General features: G+C 36.3%; 1 protein-coding gene across 2 annotated transcripts in view; it reads left to right on the top strand.

The window, feature by feature from the left end:
- Positions 1-473: 473 nt before the first annotated feature.
- POU1F1 (POU class 1 homeobox 1) overlaps positions 474-14,988 on the top strand; it is an 18,555-nt gene continuing 4,040 nt past the window's right edge. The window contains exons 1-3 of one of the 2 annotated variants that reach the window (XM_053903229.1): positions 474-742; positions 3,059-3,208; positions 13,078-13,302. In XM_053903229.1, the coding sequence (XP_053759204.1) occupies positions 601-742; positions 3,059-3,208; positions 13,078-13,302 (517 nt within the window). In that variant the 5' untranslated portion in view covers positions 474-600. The remainder of the gene's footprint in view (positions 743-3,058; positions 3,209-13,077; positions 13,303-14,988) is intronic. The other variant, XM_019429971.2, reaches the window with a different exon arrangement.

The raw sequence follows: 14,988 nt of genomic DNA, 5'->3' as shown, positions 1-14,988 counted from the left end.
TATATTTGTTCATTAGTTTTCTCTAGACCTTTTGATTTAAACTTTTAATATTTATAGTTTCTTAAAATTTTGTAGTATGTATTTTTATGTTATTTTCAAGATCTAGTGAGAAGTCATCAAAAAAAAAAAAAAACCACAAAACCTCTCACATATAAACATTTGTTACTGTATTAGTAGCAAAAAGACACCTAGTATTTTTCAATTCACTTTAGGATTATTTCTTTGAGGGACACTTATTTTTGAAGTTCTTGATTCCTTTCTAAAATGTCTGAATTACTGAAGTTGTCAAAGTTTCAGATTTCTCCCTTTCCGTCCATCTATACCCCAGAACCAGGTTCCCTCTTGGGCACGGATTATGTGTGGGTGAGGAGGAAGATGGTTCAGATTGATAAAGCAATACCCCTGGGAAAAAGACGATTAACATGTAGAAAGGGATTTCCCTGCAGTATAAATACCAGCACGCGCCCTCCTGGTTGCTTCAGAGCCTTCCTGATGTATATATGCAGGTAGTGAGATTTGAAACGGCCCTTTGAAACTGTAATATAATCAAACTGATTTGGGGAGCAGCAGTTCTCCTCCTTTTTCTACTCTCTTGTGGGAATGAGTTGCCAACCTTTTACTTCGGCTGATACCTTTATACCTCTGAATTCCGAGTCTTCTGCAACCCTGCCTCTGATAATGCATCACAGCGCTGCCGAGTGCCTCCCGGTCTCCAACCACGCCACCAATGTGATGTCTACAGGTACTGACTCCCATCCGGGTCTCCGTGCGGCTGGGCCTAAAGATTTCAGGATGGATCCTTTGGATCTTGTTAGCTTAGAATCTCCTCGCTTCTTTATTTTCTCCTTTAATTTAAGTTAAATATTAAGTACATTTAAAAAGCCAAAGTACCTAAGAAATTGTTAAAGAACTATTAGTAAGCGTTGTAATTTCAATTGTTGGTTTTATTATAAAGAAGATTTTCTACATAACAGTGAGTCTGGGTGTTTTTAATCCAAAAAGCATTTTTATGTAAGCATTTATGGATCAAGAGCAAACTAAAGCAATAGCCTAAATAGGGTTTAAAAGGTGTTACTTCTTTATCTTAAAGATGTATTTGGTTTTACCATGTCCAAAAACAGCCATATACCTCACAGTAAACACAACTGAATGATTCCCAATACCAAAAACTACGGATTTCAAAGAATAAAATAATTAAATGATTTTAACAAATATATTTTTAGCATAATTCAAAATTCAAAAATCAAAACTAGAAGACACATGTAACATTTAGAACCCATAAAGCTGAGTTAAAATCTCTCAAAACTGAGTTCTGAAGAGACTTCAATCTCTAACGAAATTTTAATGTTTTCTTACAGAACTTTCTTATGTAAAAATTAAACTTGAAAATTTGAATATATTGTCTCAAATACAAATAGGTATGTGTTGCTAATGCACCCTTTCTTTATGCAGTAACAAGGTTTTTAAAGTAGATTTATAAGCGGACAAAGTTTTGAATTAAGTAAATTTCTTTCATAAGTAAGTTTGGGATTAATCTGCAGCCGAATTTTTTTTAAAATCTAGAGAGTATGTATCTGGATTGTGGTAAAATTATTAATGTAGAGGTTTTTTTTTTTTTTCATCTACCAAAGATTCTCATAATTTAAATAAAAAGGGAATAATGGAAGTCTCCCAAACATATTTTTTGGAAAATATAATAAAGTATTTTAACCAAAAATATGTGCTATAATTAAATGTAAGCAGTTATCACAGTTAATTGTATATTTTAAATAATAGATATATCTATTCTAAGTATATATTTAAATAATATTTAAATACATGATTATAGCATTTGATTTTATAATTTTTCCATCAGATAAAATTATAATATACTAGGTAAGGAAGTAGAAATAATGCCTATAATGAAAAGAGCATTGGATATAACATGGGTTTCATGTTTGTTTAATTTTGGATTGCATAGTGAGATTTTTATATTTGATCATTATAATATAAAATATTATAATGTAAAATTACTTCCGTTCTTTCTACATGCCAATTTTAAAATGAAAATTTGAAGATTTATCAATAGTAAGAGAAAATGTTGCTTTCTGAAGTGACCTCATATCTCTAATCACTAGATTGTATCTCAGAATTTTCAAAGGATTCTAATTCTATACTTAATAATATCTTATATTTATTCAAGAATTTATAATCATATTTATGCAAACCTATCACTATGTTCAGGATATGAAGGAAAAATGAGGAAATACATAAGGAGTGGTTTTATTGTCAATACCCATACTTTTAGTCAACTTGGTGATTCATGCTTAAAGCTTGATTAAAGTTTAGCAATTCAAATTTATTTTCATAATACACATTGATTCCACAAGACAAGTAAAACTATGAATGAGGTAATATTTATATACTGCTTTCAAACTTTACAGATCTCAAGTCACTCAACAATTTTTTTTGACCAGCTTTATTATTAGAATTTTTGCATTGATTGTGGGCATCCAGAAAACTTCTTGATTTCAACATCAACATAAAGACATCATCCACTGTCATGGATTTTTCATCAACATCTGCATTTAGTGGGGTTTTTATGATTGTATCCAAATAGAGACCAGTTGCTTGGCCATTTTCTCTTTGATGGAAGAAATTGTAAGGAGAATAGAGATAATGACTGTTCAGGAGTTGGTTTCTGTATTCATTCCTCTAGAGAAAGACCACTATATACAACCATATGATACAAGAATTTTAAGAGATTATTCCTCCAGTTTATTGTAATGTGTATATGAGATGGAACCTACAAGAATTCTGCAACTCCCAACTGGCCAATGTCCAAACCGGTCAGTCACCCTTCATAGAGCACAACATAATTAAAGATTGTTATCATCCAGATTGATAATTTATGATCTGGTTACCTAAGACAAAATTTGATTTCTGCTTTTAGCCTCCTCAGCAGAGAATTTCCCCCAAGTGAAAACAAATTATTGCCATATAACTTTAAGAATCCCATAAATGTGTCTTTTTGCAATGAAATGACTGTGTCTTGAATCCTCATACATTTTCTTACCAGTCCCGTCTATTTTGTCTTTGATCCAAACTCCTAAATGTTTGTGTGCATATTTCCTGGTGACATCGTTGGGAAACACAGCAACAGGACTTCATTATTCTGTTCCTTCCTGTCATTATGGAAACCAGCCATCGACCTATGGAGTGATGGCAGGTAAGAAAAATTGTCTGCATATGTGAGGTTGAGTTTGGGGACACTAAGATGGATTTCTTGGGTCTGAGAGAATCTTATTATTTATTATTTTTTATTCTCCACTTAGTTAACATACAGCGTAGTCTTGGCTTCAGGAGGGTCTGAGGGAACCTTTAGCAGAATGTGTCATGAAATTCTTATTGCTTAACCTTGGAAATTGCTGGTAAACCACTACTTACTGAAATGTTCCCTAATATGTGATACCTTCAGAGATCATAATGGTTACACCTGATTGCCCTTATTCTACATAACCCTGAACTTCTGTGCTTAACTCTTTTGTTTGCTTTGTATGAATTTTACTCTAATTCATTACTGCCAAACTGCAGATTGTCACTTGATGTTATTGATGTTACTTATGTCACCAGTTATAATATGGTTGTGACTAGCCTCTCGTGCTTATTTAAGTTTAAACAAACTAGCTAAAATAAGGTCAAATTTAAAATTTAGTTCTTCGGTTGCAGTAGCCACATTTCAAGTGTTAATAAACTCATGTGGCTACCAAAGCAGACAGCACAGACTTCTACAACATCTCCCTCGTTGCAGTATTTCTTCTGGATATTTGGCCCGTGAGGTAAACAAGACATTGAAAGCTAAGAGTGAATCGTAGCGGCTTTAGTGATAGTTGTTTAAAGCTGTGGCAGCTCTGAGTTGTTGTTTGTCTTAAATGAGATTGAAATAGTTGAAGTTACTTTTGTTTTTCCTCTGGACAAAAAAGCATCACTAGATCAAGGTTAATTATTTATTGATGCTTGTATGAAAGCACTGATAACACATTTCTTAAGAGGAAAATCTGACCTAATCTATTCATAACAAACCTTATGACTTAATTTTAAGATATGGCCAGGCAAAAGATTTTAAGGGTTTAACAAAGTACACAATTTTGTATACATATTTTTTAGGTATTCTTTGACCTTTTATATTGGTTACTACAGGGAGAGAAACCTTATGGGTGACAATAAACTACTGAGGTTCTATGTGAGAAAATAAGAGAGAGAGTATGTGTGATACTAAGGGAGAAGCTTTAGATAAATGAATCCTATATTAAGGAAATCTTTTTTTTTTTTTTTTTTAGTTTATTTATTTTGATAGGAAGAGAAAGAATCCCAAGCAGGCTCCATGCTGTCAGCTCGAGCCCCATGTGGAGGTTGATCTCAGGAAACGTGAGATCATGATCTAAGCAGAAATCAAGTCAGACACTTAACTGACCGAGCCACCCAAGCACTCTTGAGGAAATCTTTTCTAACTGCTTTGTCTTGTTATCATCCCTAATAAGTGATGGGTGGGGGGGAACCCATGGATTCACAACTATAAATTTGAAATAAAATTTAACAAGTATTTTAGTTCAACATTTAATTTCTCCAATTTTTTTCATGTTGAGACTAAATAAAACATTAAAACTTCAAGCTATTCCAGAAACAATGATCTCCACTTACATTCCGTCAATGAGCATTCTACGTAAACTAGTATCCTCACCTTTATGGTAAGATGAAGACTAATGAAGACCTGTAAGTCCTAGTATCTTTTTTTAGTAATTATGAAATGGGGACGGCCATATTTTTCCCCTTGGAAGACTGATTATTTATGATTCATATATTTAATAGTTAATCAGTATTCATGGTTAATGAGAACAGCCCTTGTTGATGATAAGCTACTCTCATTATAAACATAGTAGAATGTGCATTGAGCCAATAGAGGTGTAGGCAGAATGCTTTGTATGGCCCACACCACATTGGGATCTTGAAGACCAGATGTGACCAGCACATGGCTGTACGCGACTGTCTCTTGGAGGAGCAGCCTTGCTGACCACAAAGCCAGGTCCAACTTGAGGTGCCTTCGAAACTAGCAACAGGTGGCAGAGGATGGAGGTTTACCATAGACCAAACACTGAGATGGTTTTTGCTACCACCTCCCTCCCCCTTGAGGCTACTGCCCTAGTGGGTTTGCAGCTGGCCTGAGAATTCTAACCCATTTCTAGTTTCCAGGCCCAGGCTCACAATGAGAGTCCACAGGCAGCGGGGGCTGTACTGACAAGCCCCCTCGGCAGGCACTCAGCAAACCCTCTTCCTCACTGCAGTTGAAAAGGAGAGCTTCCAGAAAAGCCCTTTAAAATGATCCAAAGCCTGCGTTAGTAACATGAACAGCAACATGGTCATGCTAAGACTTGAATGTATCGCTAGAGTCTTAAAAGTTATTTATATTTAGTCACCGAAAGAAAAACTCACCGTGGCAAGCATCGAGATTATATTTGAATATCTTTTGAGAGTGATATGCTTTATTATTGGAATGTCATTATTTTGACATGTATTTAGTATTGGTTTTTGCATCCTAGATTAAACCCCAGAGAATCTGAACTCTTCTGTCTTTATCCCCAGAGAAGCTACACAAATTGAGTTATAAAACGCAGGAATTCAAAAATAAGAGCACAGAGATATAAAATACACCAGAGAAACCTGGCTATGTCATTGGAATTTTCTGAGAAGCCTCAGAGCATTCATCAAATCAGCCACTTGCCCACACTCCGCAGAAGCGTCTTATTATCTACAATAAAGACAGGTTTATTGTCATGTATGCGATATGAAAGGAATCTAGAGAAAGACATATATTTCAAAGGATGTGAAATTGCTTTATTTTACTGTGGTACTCTTATACCCGTACTCTGATGCTTATATTTAGTTTGAATGTTTTGTTAAATTAATAACCCACTGGAAGGGAAGAGCTATAGCTAATATTTGTTAAGGTTAGTAGGGAGGATTTTTTAAATTATGAAATGAATCCACCATGCCTTATCCATATGTGGGCACACCAAAGAGAAAGATGCATTGGGAACAATGAATTAGCCACACCATGAACTAATTACAAACCTGTTCAAGTCACTTAACCTCTCTGAGTTTTAATCTCTTCCTATCTGAGTTGTGGTGAGAGCTACAACTTTATTGAGGTTGAATTGTGGCAAATTTGTACCAACTTGACCTGGCTTTCCCATGATCTTCTCTTTAGATACTGTTGCAGCTAAATGCCTTCTTCTGTCCCTTCATCCCTGAGAATTTAGATTATTCAACAGCCTACAACATGGATAACAGGAAACAGTGAATTAAAATTGCTCTCTAAGTGGAGGCTGGTGGCTCAGTAGGTTGAGTGTCCAACTCTTGACTTTGGCTCCGGTCATGATCCCAGAATCATGGGATTGAGCCCTATGTGGGATTCCGCACAAGCAAGAAGCCTGCTTAAGATTCTCTCTCTCTTCCTCTGCCCCTCTCCCCTACTCTCTTTATTTAAAATAAAAAAATTTTTCAATGTCAATTTAAAAATTTAAAAAAAGCTCTTCAAAGTCTCTTCTAGATGAACACAACACAAAAGAACAACAAAAAGACCTCAAATGCTAATTCTTGAGTATTTGAAATTGATTCTCTTCTGAAGGGGGGTGAAAGCTAGGCAACACGCTCAGTGGGCTGTCCGCTCTGCCCACCATCCTGGGGAAACTGAGCAAATCAGCGGCACAGTAGTGTGTGTTAAACACAGCAAGGTCATATTATATAACGGCCAAGCCAAAATGAGGTATGAGAGTCCTCATTTGAAAATTAATTTCAAGAGGGGGGCTCCTGGGTGGCTCAGTCGGTTGGGCATCTGACTTCGGCTCAGGTCATGATCTCACAGTTCGTGAGTTCAAGCCCCGCCTCAGGCTCTGTGCTGACAGCTCGGAGCCTGGAGCCTGTTTCAGACCCTCTCTCTGACCTCTCTCTCTGACCCTCTCTCTGACCCTCCCCTGACCCTCCCCTGTTCATGCTCTGTCTCTCCCTGTCTCAAAAATAAACATTAAAAAAATTAATTTCAAGAGAAAAGTAAAATAGCTGAGGTTTGGAACGATGAATTTTTTTTTTAAGTTTATTTTTGAGAAAGAAAGAAAATGGGGGAGGGGCAGATAGAGAGGGAGATGCAGAATCCAAAGCAGGCTCCAGGCTCTGAGCTGTCAGCACAAAGCCTGACACGGGGCTAAAACCCACGAACTGAGAGATTATGACCTGAGCTGAAGTTGGAAGCTTAACTGACTGAACCATCCAGGCACCCGCATTGTTTTGTTTTGTTTCTTTTTAATAATAAGTGAATAAGAAAAGATAATTATGACCGAAAATGCCCTCTCTAACTGCTCGTATGCAATAGACAACAGAAATCAGTTTGATGGTTGACATAGAGAAATAGTCAACTTTGGAGCCCAGCTCTCATTCTGAAGTTGTTTTCTTTCCTCTTCTCCTCCTTTGTCTCCCCCTCTGCAGTTCCTCATTCCTCCCCCCACTCCTTCCTTCCTCTTCTTTCTCTTCTTCCTTCTTTCTCCTCCTTTTTTCTACTTCTCCTTTTTTATTTTGTTTCTCCCTAACTTGTTCTGGTGGTGTTGACTCTGAGGGAGGAAGTAATTCTGAAGGTTTGGGGTTTTTGTTTGTTTGTTTGTTTTTTAACCTCTGAATCAGAAAAAACTGTTTCGTAGCAGTAACATGAGGCATTTTCCCTAAGTTTTCTTAGTCTCTCAACTACTCAATTTGATCACTGTAGGAGGAAAGCATTCCCAGGCCACGTGGAAACAAATGGGCATGGCCGTGTTCCAAATAAATTACAAAACCATGCAGAGGATCCCTGCTGTATATGGATAAGATTTTCCCCGTGCATAGAAAAGATCACAATTCACACTTCTGGTTTGCCTCACTTGGTCAGGTGTGAAGAACAAATAAATAAATAAATAAATGAATGAATGAATGAATGAATGAATGAAAACATTGAAATACACATTCCTTTGCATGTCTCCAGCAAAATGGTGAATTTTACTGTGTCCCTCTGGTTCCCCTGTGTGTTCTTGTAAGGCTTCAAGTCCGGACCCTCAGAGACATTGTCAGCATCCAGAGCCACGTGCTCCGGAAGAGCAATTCGCCCCATACCATAGTGTGTTGAACCAGCCACCTTGGCCTCCCCATTGCTACCTTTAAAAGATTTACCTCTTTTCTTCTCCCACGTCCGCCACATGGAAATATATGACCCAGCAATTTAGGAAAGCTTTTGTGAGGAGCACCTGGGTGGCTCTGTCCATTAAGCATTCTGCTCAGGTCTTGATCTCACAGTTTGTGAGTTCAAGCCCCACATCTGACTGAGCACTGATGGTACAAGATTCTCTCTCTCTCCCTCCTTCTCCTCCCCTTCCCTGCTCGTGCCCTCTCCCTCTCTCAACACAAATAAAAGAAAGGTTTGGGTGGATTAATCTACAACATGAAAATATACTTCAGACTGTAAAGAAGGTGCAAACACTTCCAAGAGGTTTAGCTGTGTGCTTCTCTAGCCTCACACTGCTTTATCTGTGTTTTGGAAATTGTTTATGAGACTCTGGCTACAGAGGATTCATTGCTTCTTTTATCTTCTTCCCACTTTTAAAATTTTTTTTATGACATCTCTTTTTTAACATTTATTTACTTTTGAGAGAGACAGAGCATGAGCAGGGGAGGGGCAGAGAGAGAGGAGACAAAATCCGAAGCAGCCTCCAGGCTCTGCGCTGTCAGCACAGAGCCTCACATGGGCCCAAACCCACGAACCGTGAGATCATGACCTGAGCCAAAGTCGGACGCTTAACCAACTGAGCTACCCAGGTGCCCCGTTTTTGTTTTTGTTTTTGTTTTTAATCAGTACTTCAGAAAGATTTAATATCTTTCCATACATACCCTACCAGTCACTGTCCACTCTCCCCCAAATATAGGATCATATGAGACACACAGCACTTTGCCTTTGCTTATGACTGTCATGAATTTCTGTTTAAAGTTAATTCCAGGAGAAATGTGTCTGTGCAGATAACTGTGGATATATTCACTTAATGAAAAATACAAACATATCACACATTGTGTTTTCCTTTGCTCTGGATGCCAAACCTTTGAACATAGTATCTCCTGTGTACTTTTCATGGACTCACATTCAAATTTATATTTTAAATGTTGATTTTCCCAGAGTATCTTTTAAGTTTATTTATTTATTTTGAGAGAGAGGGTGAGAGAGAACGCAGGGGAGAGGCAGAGAGAGAATCCCAAGCAGGGTCTGAACTGTCAGATGCAGGGCTCAAACTCATGGACTGTGAGATCATGACGTGAGCCGAAATCAAGAGTCAGATGCTTAAGGGACTCAGCCACCCAGGCACCCCTTTCCAGGGTATTTATAATGTATAAACTACCTCTATAATTTTCCAGAAATAGAGGTGGCTCTCTTCTAATATTGTAATAAACTATAATATTTTTGTCTGAAAGTATATGTTTAATGTAGCCAAATATATTTAAACTGCAGATGTCTTTAAAGGAAAGTACATTTGGCTTACCTGAGTACAGATTGCCTAAAAATTGAATGAGGTGATTATTTCAGTGTGGTTTATTACAGTGCTCATTGGACTTTAGATCTGGTTTTAGCTGTATAGTTGATTCATTGTAGCATCCAATGGAGGTTGTTTAACTTCCTTTTACTTAAATTTTCTAAATTTTAAATTGTGAATAAAATTTGTTTCTATTTCACTTATATAAAGACAAGATGACAAGTGTGAAATGGACACAGCACAAAGTATCACGTAGATTTGTAGCAGTGTGTGACTATGGTCAGCAAGAAAAATAAAAAACGATGACCACAAAGGCTAATAAATAGACCTTACGGCATAGCATATAAAAGATATGTAACAAATTATTTATGGAAAATAAAAATTTGACTTAGGTAAAATGAGTTATCTGAAGTGCTTTAAAATACATTAAATGTGTAAAATCACACAGCAGACGGCACATATATATACACAGTGGGATATTACTCTGCCTTAAAGAATGAGACGGCCATTTGTCACGGATGGAGCTAGAGAGTATTATGCTAAGTGAAATAAGTCAGAGAAAGAAAAATACCAAATGAGTTTACTTATATGTGGAATCTAAAAAAACAAAACAAATGAACAAACAAAGCAGAAACAGACCCATAAATACAAAGAACAAACTGATGGTTGCCAGAGGAAAGAGGGAGAGACATGGGCAAACTGGGTGAGGGGGAGTAGGAGATACAGGCTTCCAGGTATGGAATGAGTAAGCCACAGGGATGAAAGGTAGAGCACAAGGAATGTGGTCAATGATATTGCTTAAATTTTTTTTTAAGGTTATTTTTGAGACAGAGACAGAGCATGAACGGGGGAGGGTCAGAGAGAGAGGGAGACACAGAATCCAAAACAGGCTCCAGGCTCTGAGCTGTCAGCACAGAGCCCGACGCGGGGCTCGAACTCACGGACCATGAGATCATGACCTGAGCCGAAGTCGGACGCTCAACCGACTGAGCCACCCAGGTGCCCCTGTGGTCAATGATATTGTAACAGCATCATCTGGTGACAGATGGCAGTAGCTACACTTAGAGCAAGCACAGCAAACACAGAGTCGTCCAATCACTATGGCGTATACCTGAACCAACGTAACATTGCGTGTCAAATATACTTCAATACAAAAAATAATAAAATAGTAAGGTAGAGAAAAAACCTCAGCAGCTTATTTTTTTCTCGCTGCTTTTACTCTTTCTCATAGTACTTCATTAAGTGTCTTGAGTGACATTTGGTGTTTTTGAATGATACAAGAAGTGACGATTGTTGTCATATATCTGAGTACCAACTCTTAAAGCCTAAGTGGAAGCAAAGTCTTGAGATAAATATTAAGCAAATCCTAAAATAAACGTGATCGGTTTCCTTTTATGTAATTTCTTTTACTTCAACTAGCAGAAATGCAAAGCTAATAGAAATTAGTAAACATTGGGACACCTGGGTGGCTCAGTCAGTTGCGTGTCCGACTTCGGCTCAGGTAATAATCTCATGGTTCATGAGTTAAAGCCCCACATCGACCTCTGACCCCTCAGAGCCTGGAGGCTGCTTCAGATTCTGTGTCTCCCTAGCTCTCTGCCCCTCCACCACTCACTCTCTCTTTCTCCCTCTCAAAAATAAGCATTAAAAAAAAAGAAATTAATAAACATTTTAAAAATTAATAGAACTGCTCTTGAAAATTTTGTCTGATCAATATACCACCCACTAAAGCATAGAGTGGACAATTAACTGACTTTAAAAAGTAAAACTGGGTAATTTGGGTTTGTAAAAGAAGCATGAATTTTTTTTAGACAGGAATAGTTTCTTTCAAATATATTTCACAGCAGCTAAATTTATTTTATGCTATTTTTGTTTAACTCCTCACTTGTATATTACTTTGCTCCCAAAAAGGACATAGTCTATGGAAAGGGGCACACTTTATAATTACGTATTGTCATATAAATAATGCAAGTCGATCATTTGCTGACTTACACTATTCTTTGGTTATTACATATTGATATATTAATATAAGATTTATATATTCTAGAAAATTACATTATTACTCATGTCTTTGATTTGTGAATGTATTTATAGAAAAATAATAGGTAGCATAAATTTGATATATTTTTTCAGTGTTTCCAAGAATGATTATTGCATACATTCTATAGTAATTTATTTTTAGCTTAAATATTTATTTATACTCATAAGAAAAATGATAAATTACCAAGTATTTTATTTGTATAAAATGTCTTGCTTATACAAGTGTCATTAACTATAAATTGAAGTGAAATCTCTACCAATAAAAACAATGTATTGATGAGGAAAAACAGAAATGTGTCGAAATTTGGCTGATGCTGTCCTGTCATCCACCCATGCTCCCCAACTGAGAGTGACTCTCCTTTCCTAGTACAGAATGAAATCTGCAAGAAGTTTTTAAAAAATTACATCTTTTAGTGTTTTTGTGATTTATTATTTAGCCCAGTTGATGTAATGCTTCATCATTTATGGGCGATTGCCTATCATATCTAGAATTGCACCCTTCCTTGTCATTAGTTTTGCTTCTTCAATAATAATCAAGAAATGATTCCATTATGTTGTATACTTTTCAAGAAATCTTGATGCTGCCTTTTAATAGAACTTTAAAAATTACCTTTTTTCCTTTCACTCCTTGAATCTATTTAACCATATTAATGTATTTCATGTTCTCATTATTTTCTTTTCACCTGCCTTTGTTAAATTAAAAAAAAAAGACACGATTATTTTCCCTTGAAATTAAGCATTGACTGATAAAACAGGGGAGCTTCTTAATATTGTAAAATTAATTTTCTAATACTAAGAAAACTTCCCAGCACAGCACTTTAAGCATATGCCTTGTTTATAATAAACATCACAGATTATTTGCGTAATGAATTAAAATAACAGAGATTGAAATCTACATTCCAGTTTTAGTTGAACCTCAGATTCACAGGAACAGGTGTCTTTTAAGAGAAAAATGAAATAATGGGAAACATACTTCTGAGAGTATTTGCTTATTTCTATTTTAATTATTTGCAATTCCCTGCTTTTTTCCTTTGGCATTATTTTTGTTTTTGCTGCTCTGGGGAAGGTGGAAAAGAAACATTTTTACTAAGCTACTCTGCTATTTTAGAAGGCTGAATGTTACTTAACCTTTTAGAACTGTGACAGCTAGGGGCGCCTGGTTGGCTCAGTCAGTTAAGCGTCCAACTCGATTTCGGCTCAGGTCATGATCTCACAGTTTCTGAGATCAAGCCCTATGTTGGGCTCTGGGCTGACAGCATGGAGGTGGTTGGGATTCCCTGTCTCCCTCTCTCTCTCTGCTCCTCCCCCTCTCTCTCTTTCTCAAATAAATATGAAAAAAAATCTTTTTTTAATTTTGACAGCTGTAGGGAAATAATGGTTTCAAAGGTGCAAAACTTTTGCTTGTATAGAAATGGCGGACAATTACAAATCCCTTTCCTTTCCTCTCTTTGTTTATTCACAGGTAGCTTAACCCCTTGTCTTTACAAGTTTCCTGACCACACCTTGAGTCATGGCTTTCCTCCCATGCACCAGCCTCTTCTGGCAGAAGACCCCACCGTCACTGATTTCAAGCAGGAACTCAGGCGGAAAAGTAAATTGATTGAAGAGCCCATAGACATGGATTCTCCGGAAATCCGAGAACTTGAGAAGTTTGCCAATGAATTTAAAGTGAGAAGAATTAAGTTAGGTATGCACTTTTTAAGAGTAACAGGCATACACCTTAGTCTGCAAATCCTTACTATATTACTGTTCAGTCTCTTATACTCTACTCAGAAGTCTAAGACAGTTCTCATTCTACATCTCTGCTGTGGATATAAGTTACTCCAATTATGGAAATCCTACAAAAACCTTTATCTCCTTGTTAATTCTTAATATCCTAAATACACAGGTTTTTAAATTAATGCTATTTTTTCCCACTTACCTACCTCAAAATTTGTCTTGAAGTACTTGCTTTTCTATTTTATTTGAGCTTAGGAATAGATAAGTCATTCATATGATTTGAAGGCATAAAGGGCGTAAGTGAAATATATCCTTTCTGTTTGTCTTTCCTGTTTATCAGGTTTCTTTGCATCCTTCCAGAGATACCTTATGTACATATAAGCAACTATACAGACCTTTCAATATAGATTTTTTTCTATAAAAAAAAAAATGAGTTTGAGCTCAAATGAGTTTGGGCCCCACTTTGGGCTCCATGCTGACAGTGCAGAGCCCACTTGGGATTCTCTCTCTCTCTCTCTCTCTCTCTCTCTCTCTCTGCCCCTCCCCCTGCTTCCACGCTATGTCTCTCTCTCAAAATAAACTCATTTTTAAAAAATCCTATGATGATTCACATCATAAATGCCATTTTGTACCTACACAAATTTATATGTAGGACAAGTGTTAAAAACACAATTTCTTAATTAAAGTGTGTGTATTTGTAATTTTGATAGATGTTGTCAAATTGGTCTGTATAGAGGTTGTACCAAATTTTACCACCACGAGTGTCTCTTGGCAAACTGCTCAGAATATAATCTTTATGAAGGCAGGAATTTTTTATTTTTATTTTTCCTTAAAAGCATATCCTCAGCACTTAGAACAGTGACCGACAGCACACAGAATAAAATTGTTGAAGAAAAATGTGGTTTAATCTTTTGGGTCTTTGCAAATCAGGTAAATCAGATAGGTCAAAGTGGTACCTCATGGTACTTTCATTTTAAATTTGAGTGAAGATTGAAAAACGGTACTTCATGTGTTTTATAGTCATTTGGAATTCTTTCTCTGTGAACTGTAGATAGCCTTTGCATGCTTTCTATTCAATAGTGTTTTTTAACATAAAATAACTATAAAAATTAACCTTGATTTAAATTCATGAAGTAGTGTATCTTTTAAATGGATTGAAAATGATAGTTCCACCCTCCGCACCTGTGGAATGAACCACAGGTAATTTTGTAATATTTATTGATGGGCATTGTATGTAACCATTTTATGCATACAGATATATAGCTATAGGCCCTGAATTAATATGCAATGACTATATATGATAAACACAGCAATAGGCATCTTTACAACAACCATTTTCAATGAGCTATTTATATTGCTGTTAATATTTCAAATTCAGTGCTGATGGTTGATATCAACTTGTACTCTAAAAATGTTTTGGGACAATCAATGAGGATCTTTGGCCTGAAGCATTACCAAATGATATAATAAATGTCCTCGAAGATACATGTAAAATACTGGGTGATCACAGTCTTGGAATAAACATGTTTTTAGGGAAAGTAAACATAATTCTTAGTTTTACTTGGTACCCTTTAGCAATATAGTTGAAAATTTTATAGTTGAGATAAAAATATTTGTGATATATCATACATTTTATGCATCATGTTTAATACAC

This window comes from Panthera pardus, unplaced genomic scaffold (assembly GCF_024362965.1).
Source record: "Panthera pardus isolate Hobbes unplaced genomic scaffold, ASM2436296v1 HiC_scaffold_16, whole genome shotgun sequence".
Lineage (NCBI taxonomy): Eukaryota > Metazoa > Chordata > Mammalia > Carnivora > Felidae > Panthera > Panthera pardus.
This window is presented reverse-complemented; position numbering and strand designations above follow the sequence as displayed.